The 19,175-nt window shown below is 38.2% G+C and overlaps 1 protein-coding gene across 1 annotated transcript in view; it reads left to right on the top strand.

The window, feature by feature from the left end:
* The window catches only part of LOC101172102 (attractin-like protein 1), a gene marked incomplete in the record, with an annotated part of 241,418 nt that overhangs the window by 183,657 nt on the left and 38,586 nt on the right, over positions 1-19,175 (top strand). Inside the window, 1 exon segment of the mRNA XM_023963706.1 lies at positions 3,161-3,256. Within this exon segment, the coding sequence (XP_023819474.1) occupies positions 3,161-3,256 (96 nt within the window).

The following is a 19,175-nucleotide window of genomic DNA, read 5'->3' as shown; positions in this document are numbered from 1 at the left end:
ACCACACAAAATTTCCAACACAAACTTGAAAATATACAAAAAAATCAACTCAAACAAGTAGTAAATGTTGGCTTTTTATTTTACTGCAAAACTTCAAATCAAAAAGATTTTATTTTAAAACGAAGATAAAAATTGTATTGATAAATTAAAATTCAAAAACAAACTAAAGACGAGGTCAAGACAATGTGATTTATTTAAAACACAGGCAAACATCCACTAAACTGTATAGATTGTTCAAAGGATTTACATCAAGCATCGCATAAATCATCACTATAACTCAAAATATCCTTTTAAACCTGAAATTTTAAGACTAATATTACAAACGTTCACGTTAAATCCATTCATCCATCCATTTTCTTAACCCACAGTATATCTTTTGGGGTCACTGGGCTGCCGGGCTGCTATTGGGTTAAGATGGTTCGGTTTCAATCCTGAGTGAAAGCTAATTTAGTGGCAGGCATGTCCCTGATTGGCAAACACACTAGTGAGTGCAGACTACTTAAGGTTATACTCCTCTCTGCTGCTCATCTCACAAACCCCTCACAACCTTACAAATTTGGCACATTTAAAAGGAGTAACAAGCACACTTCCTAATCTACAAGATGTATTACCAAGAAAATGGCTTAAGCCAACAGTCTACCAGACACTAAACAACTCAAATATTTGATATTCAAAGAATAAATTCACTCCCTGCCCCAACCTTGACCTGTTGATTCGTGTGGGAGAACTGGCTTTAGGAGAAAAACATCTAAAAGAAAGGCTCATACAATATGACAGAAAGTTGCTCATGGATGAGCACAGACACATGCATAGACACTCAAAGCAAAACAAAAACAAAGATCCAAAGAGAAAGGTTGAGTTTGGTTGTCCAACATCATCTTAACATCAATGCAAGTCAGTTTTTTATTGATTTAGTTAGTCTGATTGTACAACAAGTCTCTTTCATTTACGTTTACCCAACAAAAATGACTGTTCTTGTCTTTGACAAAACAAACAAACTCTTCAGGGTGTGCCCCGCATACTCTTTTACAGCTGGGTAGACTCCACCATCGCTGTCACCCCAGATGGGAAAGGAGCGGGTTTAGAAAATAGATGAATGAATGGAGAAAGTTTTGTCAGGTCACTACTGTAAATAAGAAAGTGTTCTCAACTGATCCTCCTGGTAAATAGAGGTTACATTAAACAAAGGAAAATAATTTTTATTCTAAAACTTTTAATTTTAGAGTGCAGTTTGAGATCCTTTTTTCCTTATATTGTGTTCGGGTCAAATTGTCTCATTCACTAGTTTCAAAACGGGTCAATTTTGACCCGAACACAATGAATTTTGACCTGAACACAATAAACGTGTTATACAAATGACATTTTAAACAATTTCAAATACTTTGGAGATTAAAAGAAGGCTTAAAAACAGTCCCAAAATTAAATATTTAGAAGTAAATCTCAAGGAAAATCCTGAAATGTTGAAAGTAAAACACATTAGAAGCTTAACATTCCTACAAAACCGTTTTAAGCATATATGCAATAAATGCTAGCAACCTTAATACACTTAGAAATGAAAAATCTTTGAAAGGATGCGTTAGCTTGCACAAACCTCAAAACACCTTGTTGTATCTTCCAAACCAGAACTGACATCGGCAGGAGGCTTACAGCGATGCTCGCCAGCACCAACTCTCATCTAAACAGTGATAGCAAGATAGTGACATTCCACAAGAGAAAACATCACATTAGCCTGTACAGCAGCGTGCAAGCCGAGCAAGTTTCAGCTGCCTGACTGCACCGATGTAGCTACAGGTGTAGTATTCATTCATGCTTAAAGAGCCTGACACCGGCATGAGAGCAGCCGGCGGCGCGCTGGCTCAACACCTGACAGCCAGTTAATGTCAGCGTGCAGCTTTTAGTCAGGAACAACGGAGGCCATAAATATATGAGGTGCAGAAGCAATTGGCATCCATGGTTAGTTATTTCTATCCAAAGGATTAATTCTTCTCTTTTGTTTGGACTATTTGCCCTTTACTTTCGTGTAATTCATTGCTTTTACTGTTGCTTCTGCCTCACTTTATTGTGCTTCTTTTATCGTTTTTTTCAATGAGTTTCTACACATTTTATGGGGACAAATTCAAATGCACTCAATGACAAACATCCTGATACATATTCAGTACTTTTTTGGTCATAAATTCATTTATTCAGCTAATCTGCTTGATAAACCTCATTTGTACCAATCCCAGCTTTAAATAAACCGGAATGGCATTGGCATATTCATTTCATCATTTTGTGTGTGTGTGTTTCTTTTACACAGTGATGCAAATGCTTCCTAAATGTCAAATGAATGGAAATAAATATACATATATACATTAGATACCAGGAAGAAATAATTATCTCTTCAGGGGTTGCTCCTCACCAGCAGTTCTTCTCACAACTCAGAGATGAATTTATAATAAGCCATTGCGCTCTGCAGAAACTATGTCCTAGGAAAAAGCATTATCAAATAGATCAAAAGTTGACAGGAGTGGGTCTTCAAACAGACAGATTTTCAGAAAGTGTTTGTCGCTTTGTCTGGCTTTGAGCCAATGAAACTTGGATGATAAGCCGGTCAAAGGCTACAGAATTTCTGACAAAATGTTACATGCTGAAGCCATAAAATTTCTGTTTTTGTCCATGTGTGAAACAGGTGACTGCCACTGAGCTCAATCTGGGGACAAAAACCCCTTAAAGGTGGAAAAACTGTCAAATAGGCTTACGATGGACAGTGCAGTAAACATGCTCATTTGTTTTTTTCCATTTTTCTATAGCTAATGTAGGATGTGTTTCTTATTTTTTATTTTAATGCAGGTTTTCTGATTCATTTCCACATGAATAAAAAAATATGCTGCCCTCTGCCTCCTCCACCATCTGCTATTTTCATTCTTTGTGTTCCTCCTGGGAATTTATCAACCTGTGTTCTTTGATTGTTATCCCCTAATTTCCTATATATTTTTTCAATTCCTAAATCCTTATCCTCCCCTTTAACACATTTTTTTTAAATTGTAAACACCTGCCTCATTTAAATATTTGGGGTTTTGGCTAAAAGATCCCAAATATCTGAAGATGATCCACTTTATTTCCTAAAATAGTTATTTTATGTGAAATTTATTTTATTTTATGTGTGTTTTTTGCTTTGTAGCAGCTGATGAGAGAACGGCAACAGATGGCCAGTCGTCCCTTTGCTTCGGTTGCCGTAGAGCTGGAGGTGGGTGGCAACCAGGAGGAGCCACTCCAGGTCAGAACAAACAGACACTCAAACACACTGAAGAAAAGAAAACAGACGAAATCAGTGCTGCATCTTTGGAAACACACACACACACCACTTCTGTTTGGAGGAGTTGCTTCATTTGTGAATTCATCAGAGTTGGCTTTTGTTGACTTATGCTATGCTGGTAAAGCAGAAATTTGCATTAATGAGGTTTGAGAGCAAAACTAGAGGAAATAAAGTCAGGCGTTCTTTTCTAAACTATGTAGGTTTCGTCAGATTCATGCAGCGTGAAGCTGTTCCTTTCTTATCAGGAGAGTTCCAGTGTCAAACACTCATGTGATGAAGTGGATGTGTGTTGTTTAGCGTGACTTTTTCCTTTTTTCTTTTGGTCATATGTTATTGTAGCGGAGAATCCAAATTAAGTGAACCACAAACAGGTGGACTGACACTTGAATGGATTAGTAAACACAAGTAAACATCTAATTACAGCTAGAAAATGAGAGCTCGGCTTCACAAATTAATACATAATATATGCAGAATTTTAAATTGGAAAAAAAAATAAAAACACAGGACAGAGGATCACATATGAACCCAAACCAAACTTCTCTACCATGGATAATAAACTCAAGCAGAAACGGCTGAGCTTGATAGTAAAACTCAAACCTGCTGCTCGCAGCTCAGAATAAAAAGAGCAGGAGCAGAAACCACTAAACATGCCTAAAGCTCTGTTCACAAACGCCCTCGGCAACACACGTTCAAGCAACTACTTCTGATAAAAAGTCTATGTTTTTAAGCTGTGACACCATTGAACGTGTGTTTAAAGCTAAACAAGGTTGAACTTTGACCAAATTAGGGATTAAGGGACTTGGCTGTAATTATATACCAGAGTTTTAGCTCTATATGGAAATAGAGCTGTGAAAGAAAAAGCCTGGATCAAGATTTGCACCACTTTGACATTTCGCACCACGGCTCTTCAGGTGCATGGGCTAGTAACAGTAGTAAACGGAAATTAAGAAATAACCCATCCCTGCTTTTTAAGTGTGAACAACATGAGCTAAACGCGCAATCAGGAACCCATTTTTAGCATTTTTTTCTGAACGTGGGTCATGCATGTGGCCAGTGTGTCCCGAGCTTAAAAGATGCTTTTTCAATCCTCCATTGTGGCTGTCTCGATAAAAATAATTAACACGTTTTTCATTTTATAAAGTAACTGTTAAGCAAGAAGTATACAAATTGTAAAGAAAAAAATGAGTAAAGTAACGTATTATTCGGAAAGGCTCCGGTTCATGAAGTTCTTCGTCTTTGTAGTTTGACAAAGTCAGACGGAAATATTTTGACCGATTTCTGACCACAATTTAAGGTCAGTGGCAAAACAAGTGTTCAAACATAAGGTGCACCAGATTATAAAGCAGATTCTGAAGATTATATAGTAGATATTCTATATTTAGAAAAAATTCGATGATTTTTAATGTGCCTTATGGTTAGGAAAAATTGTAAAGGTCACTTGATTAGCTCTGATTTAAACATGGATGATTAGATGTATACATTTCTGGCTGAGAAGCAACACAAACAGTGAAATCGACTTTTCTTTTTTACATCACCGTTGACTTTTCACTACCTACTACTACATTTACTGCATTGAGATGACCTTATGTTGCACAGACTGCCTTTTATTTTGAAAGGAAGTCATGTGAACCTCTATCATAAGTTACAAACTATTTCATATTCTGAAAATCTATTTTTGTTTATGTTTTATTTATGCCAAAAAAAACAATAGTTCATTTATATTTAATAGAAACAATAGCATGAATATACATCAGTCTCTTATTTTTCTAAAGGGTACAATAGAACTTTGTGGTTCCTACTGGGTTTTGGTCAGTGAGAAATCAACCCGAACATTTTTTTACATGTTGAAAGTTGCAGACCCCTTCTCGAGTAGGCAATCTGTTTTGCATTTCGAACACACCTTAGTGCAAGTGTTCATTGGTAATTTCTTATTTTGACAGCAGAGCAATCATGTGCTTGGTATGTAGCAGAAAGGCTGTCATTGATTTTATTAATCAAGCAGGTCTGTGGCTTTGGGGGCATGACCTGCGACCATCCGATCAGTGTGCAACTGCACATCCTCTTCAAAAGATTTCTGTTATTGCTTTGCACGTTCTTAGCATGTTTGGCTTGTCTTCCTCTTTGCCTTTTGGCTGCTTCCTTTAGAGGTTGCCACACCAAATTATCCCTCTTCATCAAACCCTTTGTAGCCACCCTATTGGCACCACCCGCCTTTGTGTTCTTCTCCATCCATGAACCTTCTCATGGGTTCAAAAATTACAACAACAAAAATCAAGTTTCAGGATTTTTCAAGACCTCAAGTGTGGCTATTGCCATTTATATTTTTAAATCTATTTAGTTTAATTAACCCTTTAACTCTGGAAATGTCGGCATGGACCCCTTAACAACACAGTCTCTTGACACACCATAAGTCTTCAGCCGTTCATGTGATTAAAGTGAATCAACTAATTGTGACCCAAGGCAAAATGGCTTTTCATATCCGCTTTGCACCGATATGCTACTCATCACCTCTTCAGAGTCCACTGGAATTACGTTAATTGTGTAAACGGTTGAAGGGTTGTGATAGTTGAAAGAATGTCAACAATATTGGAACTAAAGCTCCACTGTTAAAAAAAAGAGTTCAGCCTGACAGTTGTTAGGTATCTGGTCTTAATGGTTTTAATTGAACAATGCTGCAATGCTAAGCAGACAGTACATGGATGTAGCAGCATGTTATTTTAGTTCATATTTGCATGTTTTTCACATCCATGTTATCATTTATTGTCATTTATCATAGTTTGTGTTGTTTTTTGTGTACATAAAAAAATACAATAATTTCAGGTTTTATGTAAAGTTGAAAGCAAATCATCTCAATAATACCAGCTCTACTCCTATCTGTGCTTATTTGGTGAATTTAAAACAAATTTGTTTCTTTAACAATCATGTGTGATTTTATGATGCATGAAAACTAGAAGTAAAAGGTTTCTTATAGGGAGTGGAGGTAGTTTTGGCTGGAATGTTTGCAACAAAATGATGAGTTATGAATGTCTGGCAAACATGTGTGGATAAATAACTGAAAAAATATCCATGTAACTCCCCAGGACAGCTTTGATGTGTACAGCTGTAGAAGGGTGAGGACAGAGAGGGCAGCTGGTTTTTATAACTTCTGTTCAGGATTGTCTTTGTGGTTCTACAACACCTCATCTCCTCACCTTCACTATCCTTTCCTGAAGGGCCCTCCAGCGGTGGCGGGGCTGCTGGAGTGCGAGCCCCAGGGGAGGCAGCTGGTTTGTATCAACCCTCTTGAAGACAGATATTATAGTGCACATGGCATGACATAGGTAGTCTCAATAAGAGTTAGTGCCAAGGTGTATGCAGTCATCTTTTGAGGGCAACGATCAGGCCGTTGTGTTACTTGTGTTCTCTGATTCCCGCTCTCAAAGACGTGCATGCAGAGTTTAGGTAAACAACTGGAGAAGCGATACTTTGTGAATAGTAAGAGGGTTGTAGAGAGATTTTGGGCTCAGTTATGGAGGGTGGAAACGATGGAGAGTTTTAGAGTACCGTAGAGCAGCCACACTGAAGAGATTTATTTTCATATATAAATACAGTACATACAGTATATGAACAGGTTCATCTTTATATGTGTTCCTTAACTTGCAAATAGTAGGTAGCCTTTATTGTCAGAATAAAAGTTTGTAATACAGAAATCTCTGCAAAGTTGATTGTTTCCTACCGAGCCCCTGAGCAGGGGTGTGAGAATCCAAGCTTTGAGGACCTGTGTCCAACATGTTTTCCAACTAACTGCCCTTTGAAGCTCGTTCTTGGCCTGTATTACATCCTTGTTATTGGTTTGCTAAAGAAGAGGCAATGAAAGACTAAATATCCCCATATGATGTCATGCAGATTGTCATTTTACAGTTTGGGGGCATTTTTTTAGCTCTCTAAAGTTAAAAGGACATTTGTTTAGTAGATAAAAACCCATTGTTCTACCCTCTATTGAAGAATAGTGCATGTTTTAATATTTTGGAAGGTTGGATGCACCCATATTGATAGGTGCTGTGGGTTTTTTGGGGTTTTCTAAAGCCCTTGGAGGATCAGAAAAGAGGAGTGACAGGCTTAAGGTGCATCTTTAGGGAGGTGCACAGGTGTATCTGAAAGTTCCCTTGAGGCTTGTTGAACTTGAAAAAAGCGATTTTTGTGCGTGTATGAAATGTTTCACCTCTTGTGAAGTACTCATAAGGTGCATGCACCTATAACATATGGTTGCATTCTGGCCTTAAGCTACACTCTAGTCCAGGGGTGTCAAACTCCAGGCCTCAACATGTGGGCCCTGGTCTGGGACCAGGAACCGCTCTTCATCCCAGCTTTCAAGGTGTTCTCAGTTTTCAATCTGACTGAGCTTTGGTTCGCTCTGAGATTCCTCAGTCTGGTTACAATCCATCCTCAGAGCCGAGCCACCGAAGTCGATGTAAACAGAGTAGGAATGAAGTAACTGATGAGCCGTGGGCAAATGTAAAGCAAAGATTGTTGTGTTGTCAAACTGGAAAAAGGTTCCAACTGCTTATTTATTACAACGTTTATTTTAACAATACGGACTAAAACTGTTCCTACATGTTTTTTGTGTCTCGTTATGTGGCACGCCCTTCTAACGTCATCTTAAAAGCTTCCTTAAATTTCCTTACCAGAATTCTTTTGAAAACAATGTAATGAAATCCCAACGATGAGACACAGCAACTCATTGAAATGTGGTTGGATGAAAGAAGGCTCATCAAATCAACTTTCAAAGTGATACACATTGCTTCTCACTGTTTTCCAGACAACCTATATGTCATAAACACTTAGCGGCCTACCTACAAACTCGACATCTCCTCTGCACTTCAGCATCCTCTGAGTGAAAGCACACATGGCACGTCTTCTTGCCAGTAACCACCTGGCAGCATGACTCTGCCGTACCAAATGTCCCGATAAGTATTGTAACGGGCAGCATGACTATCTTTCTCTTTTTGTTTTGACCTGCCCTTGTAGCCGCTGGCCAATGAATGAAGAGATCTTTAGTCCTGTGGTTTTGTTTGCTTGATGCCAATCTGAATACAGAACAAACGCCAGATTTGAGACTCGATCCGAAACAAGTTAAGCAGACTCGATCTGGAACAACTGATTTTTCCAGCCTGAATACACCCTATGGCATTTATTCTCCTACAAAGGTCAAGAATGTATCGCACATGTCAGCAGACGTGGACCAAAGCACCAAACACAACATTTTAGAAGCTCATTTAAAAAAAGCAAAGCTGCTCTGGTACCCCTGAACTTTTGTGGTGATGGAGAAGTTTTAAACACTTTCTTGCAGTCATGGCAAAGAAATGTAATCCTATATGATAATTATAGTCCGTTTCTGTCCTCTGTAGTGCAGTTATGTTGTTTGCATGGGGAAATTATAAAATTATATTGTCTTTCATCACTATGGGAAGAATGGTCAGCTTTTTTTTATTTTTATTTATTTCCTTATTTTCTGTATTTTTATTTTTTATTTGATCTTTTGGTATCCTTTGCATTACTTGAATGTTGGAAGTGTCAAGAAAAGAAGTTAAGGACACTCAATAAAGCCATCTATGAAATGTGGCAAAATTACAATCCAACAATCCTTTAATGTTCACAACAACCAAATAGATCTTCCTTGCTTTAAATTTTGGAATCAATTTCCTTTATAGCCCCAGACATCTATTGCCTAAATCTGTTGAAAAGACCTAACTACAGGTTTTTATCTCTTTTGCAACTATCTTTCAATTTCCGTGTTTTACGAAAAGACACACAGCAACTGTTTTCATTTGGAAACTCTCTGGGCCTTCTACTTGCTCACAAAATATCTGCCAACAAAAATATGCAAACTCTGTTTTTTTGATGTTTCATCCACTCGTGCTCTTCCAGCTTCAGGTTACAGAGACAATGGAGTGGAAGGGTATCTGCACACAATGCTTAATTAGTTTCAGTATTGTTTGGGAGCAGTCTGCCGTTGGCTCCATTCACTTTGGTTTCGTTGAAATCTCAGAGGAACCTCCTCTTTTCTCCTCTTATGCAGGTTTCTATTTCATTCTTGAAGGTGAATGACAATGAGGCTGTACTCTGTCTTCACTCTGAGGTTAATTGCACAACATCTGGTTCACAGTCAAGCATGCAGCTTAGCATAATCGTGTAATTAATGAGGAAAGGGGAACATTTTTATTTTGTGTTGTCGCACTCATGCCGAGCAACAGCCTATTGTTAAACAAATATAGTCGTGTTCACCCTATTTCATGCTGTATTTAGACGGGAGCAGGGAGTGGAACACTTCCACTTAAGTGTGAAAACAACTATGTGCAGAAAAAGGATAGGACATTATTTGGATTTTACTACTATCATTGTGACGATAAGATGAGTTATGTTTTTAAAAGTACCATTAGGGTTTCATCAACCAAAAGTTTAATTTTGAGGGTTTTTTTCCCTTGATTTTTGGTCTATACACAATTTTACACTTTTTTCTACTCTATGAATTGGGGGTGTAAAAATTGATCAACCTAATCAATACATTGATTTATATTCCTGTGTTCTAACTATATTGATCTGTCTGAGGCAAGTTGTTATTCGACTCGACCTATACCATTATAAAAGTGTATTAAAATGAAAATAAATCCATCATATTGACATTGGAAAGTACCATTTGGATTGAGGTATGATAGGTGACAAACAGTGTTGTAATCTTCAAATAATGTTCCAGTTGTATTATTTTGACCTGAAAAAACACCAGTGGCTGTACTTAATGTAACTAAAATGTGAATGGATTTGACATTAATTCTTGTTTACTTGTTTGTTTGTACACATATTTAATTTACACGGGATTGTCTTGCAAGAAATAGAATCTGGAAAACTTCAGCTGCTTTGTTCAGTACTCCGATATTTAACTCTGAGTCACACAATATTTTGACTAAAGATCGATTATAGGTTAGTGAATCGGATAATTTAAAACAAACCAATATCGACTGTGAATCGTATTACCAACCACCAATTATCATACAAATTGAATCAGTATCAAAATGTATCATTGCACCTCTACTAGTAATCAAACTTTTTTTCTTTTGAGGAAGTCAAAATTCCTGTTTTTGTTTTTTGTATGAAATTCTGGACAAAACGCAGGCTCCCTAAAATGTTGTTTTGTACAAATGGAAAAAAAATCATGGCTTGATCACTTGCCAGGATGGGATTTGCGGCTCATTTTTGTTTGATTTTCCAATATCTTTCCCTTCAAATTGTTTCAATCAGTGTTCTTTTGCTCAGTTCTTCTGTTTCCTTTTTTTTCTTTTTCTTGAGGAGGTCCAACTTTTTTTGGATCTAAGTTCTTTGAATAAATCCATGTGAATATGAGGGGCTCTTAGACTCCCTGCGACACATCAAGGATAAACTTAATATGCACACCAGGTGATTTTCTTTCAAAGACATTGGGTTTGTCCTCTGAAGATGTGTCGCTCTTGGAACAAGAGTCCTCCATAATTTCAAATCTTCACATGGTGAGCCATTCAGGCCCACTTATTCATTTTTAATGATACGGACTGTGACACAGCTGGATTTTTTTTTTGTCCTTCAAAAGATTGCAGTTATATCTGAAAGAAAAGGAAGGAAACTTTCATAGTGCAAAATCTCTCCCATCTGACATTTTTTATAGACATGAACAGCAAGTGTTCAGGTCGGCAAAGATCAGAAGCAGGTGGTAAGAGAGCAACATCCAAAAATTGTCCTCAGGAAAATTGTTACCTGACTATTGAGCCCTTTGTGCATAAATGTACAGGCCTCTGCTTTGTCTCTTGACTGCTTCTTGTTGGGGTCGCCACACTGAATCACCCATATTTAGTATGACTGACTTGGCTTTGATTTTTAATTTTTTAATTTTTTATGGATGCCCTTTCTGGAAAATCTTTTGAATTTACCAAAGCTCTGGATTGTGACCCTTGTGGTTACATTACAATTATTTAGAGGCAAGTGCATGGAAGAAGGAAGGCAACAAGGTACCTGAAAGCAAAATAATTTCCACACACTTTTTAAATTTAAATAAAAAAAAAGGAAAGGCTGCCAGGATCTTGTCTTTTTTCTATTCTGTTCCATCATGATCAGAGGAAGACAACTTCTGAATGAGAATATATTAATTATTCCATAGTGTGTGATTGAGGCTGATGGAGAATGAGTGGGGTGATGGCTGGTTTGCATAATATCCAAGAGTCAGGTCAGGGAGCAGAAGGGGAATAGAAAACGACAGGATCAAAGAAGACAGTCTGGCCAAAACATACTTCAAACTAAATATGGGCTTCATATCATTAAGGTATGACAAACTGGCAGAGAGTGTAGGGATAAATGGGTCTTAAGTACTGCATTTATCAGTGATGATGAGTTCCAGGTGCACCAGGAATCCCCAACTGTAATCCACTGCACCTGTGGAGAAGAGACAGGACAAAGACTCAGATGAGGCAAATACAGAGTTGCTGATGCTGATGATAGTTATTGTTGGATATGTGAGGGATGGCAGAGAGAAGGAGTCTAAGAGATTGGTGGGGCATTGCTTATCACCTCCAAGACAAAGGAGCTGTTGATTAATGTTGGGATGTCCAGGCTAAGACAACTACTAGTCCTGCTAAAGGGTACTGGAATGGAGGACATGGAAACCTACTGACACCTCGGGCTTAGGTTGGACAACAAGCCAAACAGGGCAACAAACACCAACCAACTGTAAAAGAAGACACAAAGCAGACTTCCAGAGAAGACCGCAGCCCTTAACCATCTGCTACAAACTCATCAGTGTCCTCCTTTTTTGTGTTGGAGAAGCTTCACCCTCAAGAAGGACACATCCAGACTAGGATAATCTAAAGAGGAGGTGCTGGATCGTTGGATGGATGAATGATCGGCATGAAGCTGGACTCTCTGGTGACAGTGGCAGGGAGAAGAAGACTCGACAAACTTTTGTACATTTTGAACAGTGCCAGTTATCCCCTGAATTCTGTCATTAGAAACCATTTCAATGTATACATTTTTACTTTGTATCATAAAGTTAAGGTCATCACAATATCAAAAAGTTAAGAACAAAGTTAAGGATGACAACTATGAGATTTTCCCTGTGTTGGATTTGGACTTCACCCGTTGATTTATTCATTGGACATGTCATGTGCCTGAGCTGAGTCACTGATTGGCTGATGCAGCATGTCATCCTGTCCAAAGTTCAATTATTTTAACTCTGGATAGGATATGACACCTTAATCATACACCAACGCTCAAATCAAGCTGTTGTCAGATCAAGGTGCTTCAGCCGACACCCAGATTGTACCACAGAACTTCAGACTGCGTCTGTTCATTGGCTCAACACAAAAACTGAACGTTCCTGATGCTTGAATTCAGGTTAAGAAGTTAGTAAAGTGCCTTACAATGTACTCCATTCACTATTTTCTTGTCATGCTTTCAACATACTTTTGACATCTTTTCACACATTTCATACAGTATATGTACATTCAGCCACTATTTCAATCTGAAAATGAAGAGAAATGGCACTGAAACTTGTCACTGTGAGGTTATACCTCAGTATCGGAGGATGAATGTAGAAAAGTAGGTAAAATCACAAAGCAACAAGTTGCTGGAAGTTTAAAATCATTACTGTCAGGTGTAATCAATTTAAAAGGGGCAGGACCTGTTCACAACCACACACTTGAATGTTACAAACATAGCATTTGGCTCCAAAGAATGTTCACCTTTAAACTTGTCAACATGTACACAGAACAACTACAGTTCAAACGCACATACTTATACATGCAAACCAGCACATGTAAAGCATTTCATTCAGTCATGCATTCCATTTGTGCAAAGGTAAGCTAACACCTCTGCTGAGGTTGATGATGAAATGTAAAATAATAAAAAAATAAAAAAGAGGTAGAGTCCCCTGTCATTGGCAACACAAAAATAAAAGAAAGAGAAACTACATGTGGCATATGGATGCTACAGGAGGCAAATTAAAAGTAGTTGACATGTAGATAATGGAGTGATGGACAAAACAAGGACCTGGTGTGATAATTTGCTGAGACCAGGTGAGAATAATTCACAAGTGACACAAAGACAGGAAGCAAAACAAAACAAATGCAGAGAACTTATTTTTGTAAAACAAAACCAAATCTGAAAATCCCACCTACAAAATTTGACAGATATAAAATCACTGATCCTCACACATAACAATGCAAACACAAGAGTTGACCATTGGCAACGTGGATGACATAAACATTTGTGTGATTTAAATACAAGCTCTCACATGTTAACTTGCATTAAGTATGGTCTCGTAAAAAAAGCCATATAAAGATCTTTTTTGCAGCTAAAGGCCAATTTCCTTACTCCCTAACTTGCTCAGAGCTTTACAACACATCTGGCTGCATTATGGAGCACAGGCGGAGTCATCAACATAAATCGATGCTTCCACCACCTCTCCAGATATGCTGCTGCGTCGTAAACCCGACAAGCCCAAAGCAGCTAGCATCTCCTGCAAACGACAGTTTCCACCTTGCCTCTGATTAACGACAGACTCTGTTTTTCATAACCCTATTTAAAGCATGGCAAAAATCAATTTCATACTTTGTGTTTCATTGTGGTGTATTTATTATTCAATCGGGGGAGTTTAATGCGTCTGGAAAAGGGCAGCTGCGGATGGATGCAGGGACGCAAATAAAAAATATGTAAGACATTTGGGAGTAATCTACACAATCCAGGGATATGTGTTGGTAAAAAATATTGAATCCATGTACCCAATGCTATACATCCACACACAGCATTGTGGGGCTGCTCGGATAAAACAAAAGCAGTTTTTTTCCACAACCAGAGGCAGAAAAATGAAAAGAAAGAAACTCATATTCACTGCAGTTTTTCACACACATACAGACACGGTGCGGTTATTAACTCAATAACTCACACCTCGGTCAACACCAGTAAGCTAAAGTAGGCAAGTTTTTCTTACTGTTTTTTTTTTTTTTTTGCTTGTTAGATGGATGATTTTATTCAAAATGTGAATCTGTCAGATAAATGCATCTAGACATTAAAGAAAAACACAATTATAAACAACAAACCACAACAAGAATCAAGTTTCTCATGCACGAGGGAGAAGAAGCCAGTGTGACAGAAGACAACCAACACGCTGCTCTTCTCAAAGGTCTGCCTCTCCCTGTGCACCTTTTATTAAGAACACAAGTGGGAGGTAACAATTCAAGACAAAGACAAAAAGTTCATCAGGGGGTGTCGTCAAATGACCCTTTTGGTTGGATTCTAAGTTCAAACAGTATCCCTTATCAGCTCAGGACAGTGTGTCGTAAACCCCCCTCTCTTCCTTTCTGGGATGAGAAGCAGATGAACAAACACACAACTGTTTTCAGAAGAGGTAAAAAGGTCAATCTGAGTTAGCATACATTGAACCAAATACATTTAGGCAATGATAATAATAAAACAAATTCCTTCACATACTCCCTCCTTTTTATCATTGATAAATGTCAAAATCTCACATCCAATATCACATCTCTTTTCAGTTTTCTGTGACATCTTCATTTTTATAAAACTTTCAATTTACACTCAGATGAGAAGTTCTTTTTTTTCTCTCTCTCAAGTCATTTCAGTTTCAAAATCATTACAGTCATCTTGTTCTCCCTTTAATAACAAGTTGTATTCTTGACTCATATCAACACTTTGTACTCAACCATTCACTGCTCTGGAAATCATAGATTGAATACAAGGAAAAATGCACATAGTGAACACACAACATATGATCAGTACCATAAGAATAGGTGTCACTATTTTTAACAAAAGTTGCCACCAGGAACCAAAAGCAAACCAGGAGAAGAAATCCCAAGATTGGGGTTTCCTGTCATCCTGCATTGCCTGCTGAACCTTTTCAAGTTGATGTAATGCTTCAGTGACGATGTGACCTTCATCGGTGTTGTCAGGAATAAATGTACAACAGGTATCATTTAACATTTTACAAACACCTCCCTCCTGAGCAACCAATAAGTCCAAAACCAATCTGTTCTGTAGAACCATAAGTCTCATGCTTGACATTTCTTCATTATAGGCTTTAAATGCTTTAATTGTAGCGTTCAAAAATAAACCTAATCGATAATCAATGGTCTTAATTCTGAGAGCGTTTTTAGCATTTCCCACCTAGGGAAACAATGCCATAGTTACATTTTCCCCAGTATTCCAGTGTTTATGGTCTCCAGGATCATCTGATCCCCAAATGGAATCGTGTGGCTTGACATCAATAAGGTTACGTCTGTGGTGCAGGTGAGGCTCATGGACTGCAGAAACTGTGAAAGTGTGACCTGTGACCTTTACGGGAGCACAAATCCCACTCCAGTCTCTAGGCAGACTGAGGTAGAGGGCCTGCCCACATAACCAAAACATTTGATCAACCACATAAGTACCATTGTTACCTGGCATTAAATCTGGATTAGATTCAACACAACGTCCTCTGGGGCAGGGAACAGCATAACCATGGGAAACTCTGTCATTGATTATCTGGACTGTGAAGGGAACAAGAAGTTCATGACACATCTTCGTCTGCAAAGTTCCTAAAAACTTTGTGCCATTGTTAGTTATGCAATGTGAAAACACAGTTCCTGGTTCCACACTAGCATATGGAGCTAATGGTTTTTTCAATTTCAGTTTTTTAAACTGATACAAACTCTTACAACTCGGTCTTACAAGAGTACCATTTGAAGTGGTGACGGCTCCAGTACTACTATACCCTCTGGTACTATATTCAATAACACAGTCGCTTTTCCACTCAGAAAATTGCTTTGCCTGTAAATTGGGATGTAGGGATGTAGTTGGGATTACAGAACAACATAGCAATCAGATCTATTCTTTTCCTTAGCCAGTAACATAACATACCTATACCAAGAATTTGTCATATACAGGTGAGTTATGTTCATTTTTGGACTATTCAAAACATCATGTTCATCAATACTCAGCCATCGCCGAGAAATGTTTCTTTCCTCGTTGGTGGTTCTTCTTGCAGGTGGATAATGATTCCAAAAGAACCAAATCCATGTGGTTGCTCTTGTCAGGAATAGCAGGAACAGTAAACAAAATAAACTGTCTCTTAGCCCAGTTGGACACGCCATGGTGGATATGTACCTATCTTCGGGAGGGAGAGGTTACTAGCACATCACCTCCTTAAGTCCTCTAACAGTGTAGGATCCGTGTAGTGCAAAAGAGATCTGGTGTGCTTTCTTCCCTAAGACTAGGTGGATCGCTCGGCTTCGCTGACGTTGAGACAAGCAGCTTCTATACGGCTGCCTCCCTTTGTAGTCAGACTTCCCCACCTAGCAGTTGGAATTAGCCTCACCCAGATGCTTTTTCTTGCAGTGTGACAGGTGGATCCAAGACGTCCTTTCAGCAATCTTTACAGCTGTTGGTGTAGTCAGCAGGACTTAGAATGGCCCTTCCCCCCGTGGGCTGGACCAACACTTCCTTTTTATGGCCTCCACAAACACCCAGTCACCAACCTGCACTGGTGAGGTGTCCTGTGGAGATAAGAAGGAATCTGGCACTTGATTTGTCCTTTGCACATCTTTAGTGGTAAACATTTTTCTCAAATAATCCACTAAATTTGCATCATCATCTGGAGAATGTTGCTGTGTAGAATCAGTGTCTGGTAACCTATAAGAACGTCCATACAACATTTCAAAAGACGTTAAAGGTTGACCTGCTGTGCGTGTGATACGCATGCTTAGCTGAACTAAGTCTGTGCAGTCAGGCTACTGTCTGTTTGTCTCTTCCATGCATTTCTTTAACTTTGATTTGATGGTGCCATTAGTTCTCTCAACTAATCTTGCACTCTGTGGGTGATAACTACAATGTCTCTTTAAATCAATACAAAGATGTTGAGCCATTTTGTCTATCACTTGATTTACAAAATGTGTACCATTATTACTTCTTATCACTTGTGGTATGCCAAAAGTTGGGATTATTCTTTTACAAATAGCTTTAGCTACTGTAATAGCATCCTGTGTTGCACATGGAAAAATTTCAACCCATTTGGAAAATGCATTAATAATCACTAAACAATATTTCAATCCTTTACTTTAATTCAATTCAATAAAATCCATATGGATTGTATGGAAAAGAAAAGGTGGTTCAGGAAATTTTCCTCTCTTAGGTCTAACATTGCCTTGGGGATTATGACGCATACATGTTACACATTGTTTACAAAAATTTTTTTGAATAGAGAATAAATCCATAAGTTGTATAATATTTCTCTAATAAATTCATCCTCCCTGTTGAATCATGGCAAGGCCCATGACTCAAAATTGCTGCCTATTTGTACATGGATTTTGGTAAAATAGGTTCCCCTTCTGTGCTGACATAAAGACCTTGTTCAACTTTGCTCCTTTTTCAACCAAATTCTTTTTCTTGTTTTGGTGCACTGGGTGGCATTTCTGTTAAAACATCAGCGGTTGCATCTGCAGTCACATCCTCATTCGTGCATATTTCTACATCTTTTGTTGCAGCTTGCTTTGCTGTTGCATCTGCAAAGGCATTTCCTTTAGAAATATGATCTGTTCTTTGTGTGTGTCCCTCACATTTACATATTGCCACTTTAGATGGTAACATTACAGCAGTCAATAATTCTTTCAGTAAGTTTACATGCGTTACTGGTTTTCCTGTTGATGTCTTAACCCTGAGTTCTTCCACTGTTGACAAAACAAATGCACTGTAGCAAACGCATATTGGCTATCAGTATAGATCGTAACTGGCTTATCTTTAAACAGTTTGCATGCTTCAGTTAAAGCTGTCAACTCTGCTGATTGTGCTGAGTAATTTCCAGGCAGGGGTCCTGCCTTCAAAACCTTATCTTGAGTTACAACAGCAAAACCCACTTTGTTTCTGCCTGTCTCATCTTTCTTTGCTGACCCATCAACAAAAACTATTTCTCTTTCAGTGAGATCTAAAAATTCATCACCAATTGGTTGAATTACTAGTTCTGATTAATCTTTTATCTTGTCATTTCTTTTACCATCTAATCAATCTGATTTCTTCCTTTCAGGACAATCTCTCTCTCCCAATGATCTCTCTGTCCACAAATCCAACATCCATCATCAACCTGCTCTGACCCTCTGTTGCTACTTCCTCTAAACCTTCTTCAAAAATTTTCCTTAAAATTTCCTTTTCCACGACCACGATTTCTTCCTCTGTTCACATTCCTTCCAAAAAACACATCACTACTTTCCTCCTGCCAAAATGTATGTTCTCTTTGATTCCTAAATTTCTTTCTATTCACCATCACTTTTTCTGCATGAACAGCAAAATACATAAACTGTTGTAGTGCTCCTGTTGGTAGATCAACGTAAAGTTTCCTTATCTACTCTGCAATCTCTGGTCTCATAGCTTGCAGTAAAGCTTGTTTCAGCTGCTGCCTATAGGCACCATCATCATTATCATCATCTCTGAGTCCACTGTTAGCTTTAAAACTTCTTCAAATCTGACTCTAAAATCAGACACTAACTCTCCATCTTTTTGTTTAGTTTGACCAATCTTTCCATAATCAGGTCTCATTGGAAAGGCTTCTCTAATTCTTTGTCCTAAAAGTGTAAGACTTTGAATTAACTCTTAAACTGTTATCCCTTTAACTGCCTGCTCAACCAAACGGTTGAGCAAACTTTGAGTCACCATATTTTTATTAGAGAAGTTTCTAACTTAACTCAAACTGATTTAGCCATCTCAACCAATTGGTAGAAGCATGCAAAGCTAAAGAAAACCAACAGATGGCACTGTGTCAGTCAGTGGTTGCTTGCCCAACGTCTTTGACTGACAAGCAAGTCACAACTTGAAAATGATCATACACATTTTCTTCCTTTTT

Source organism: Oryzias latipes, chromosome 15 (genome assembly GCF_002234675.1).
Source record: "Oryzias latipes chromosome 15, ASM223467v1".
In the NCBI taxonomy this organism is placed as follows: Eukaryota; Metazoa; Chordata; class Actinopteri; order Beloniformes; family Adrianichthyidae; genus Oryzias; species Oryzias latipes.
This window is presented reverse-complemented; position numbering and strand designations above follow the sequence as displayed.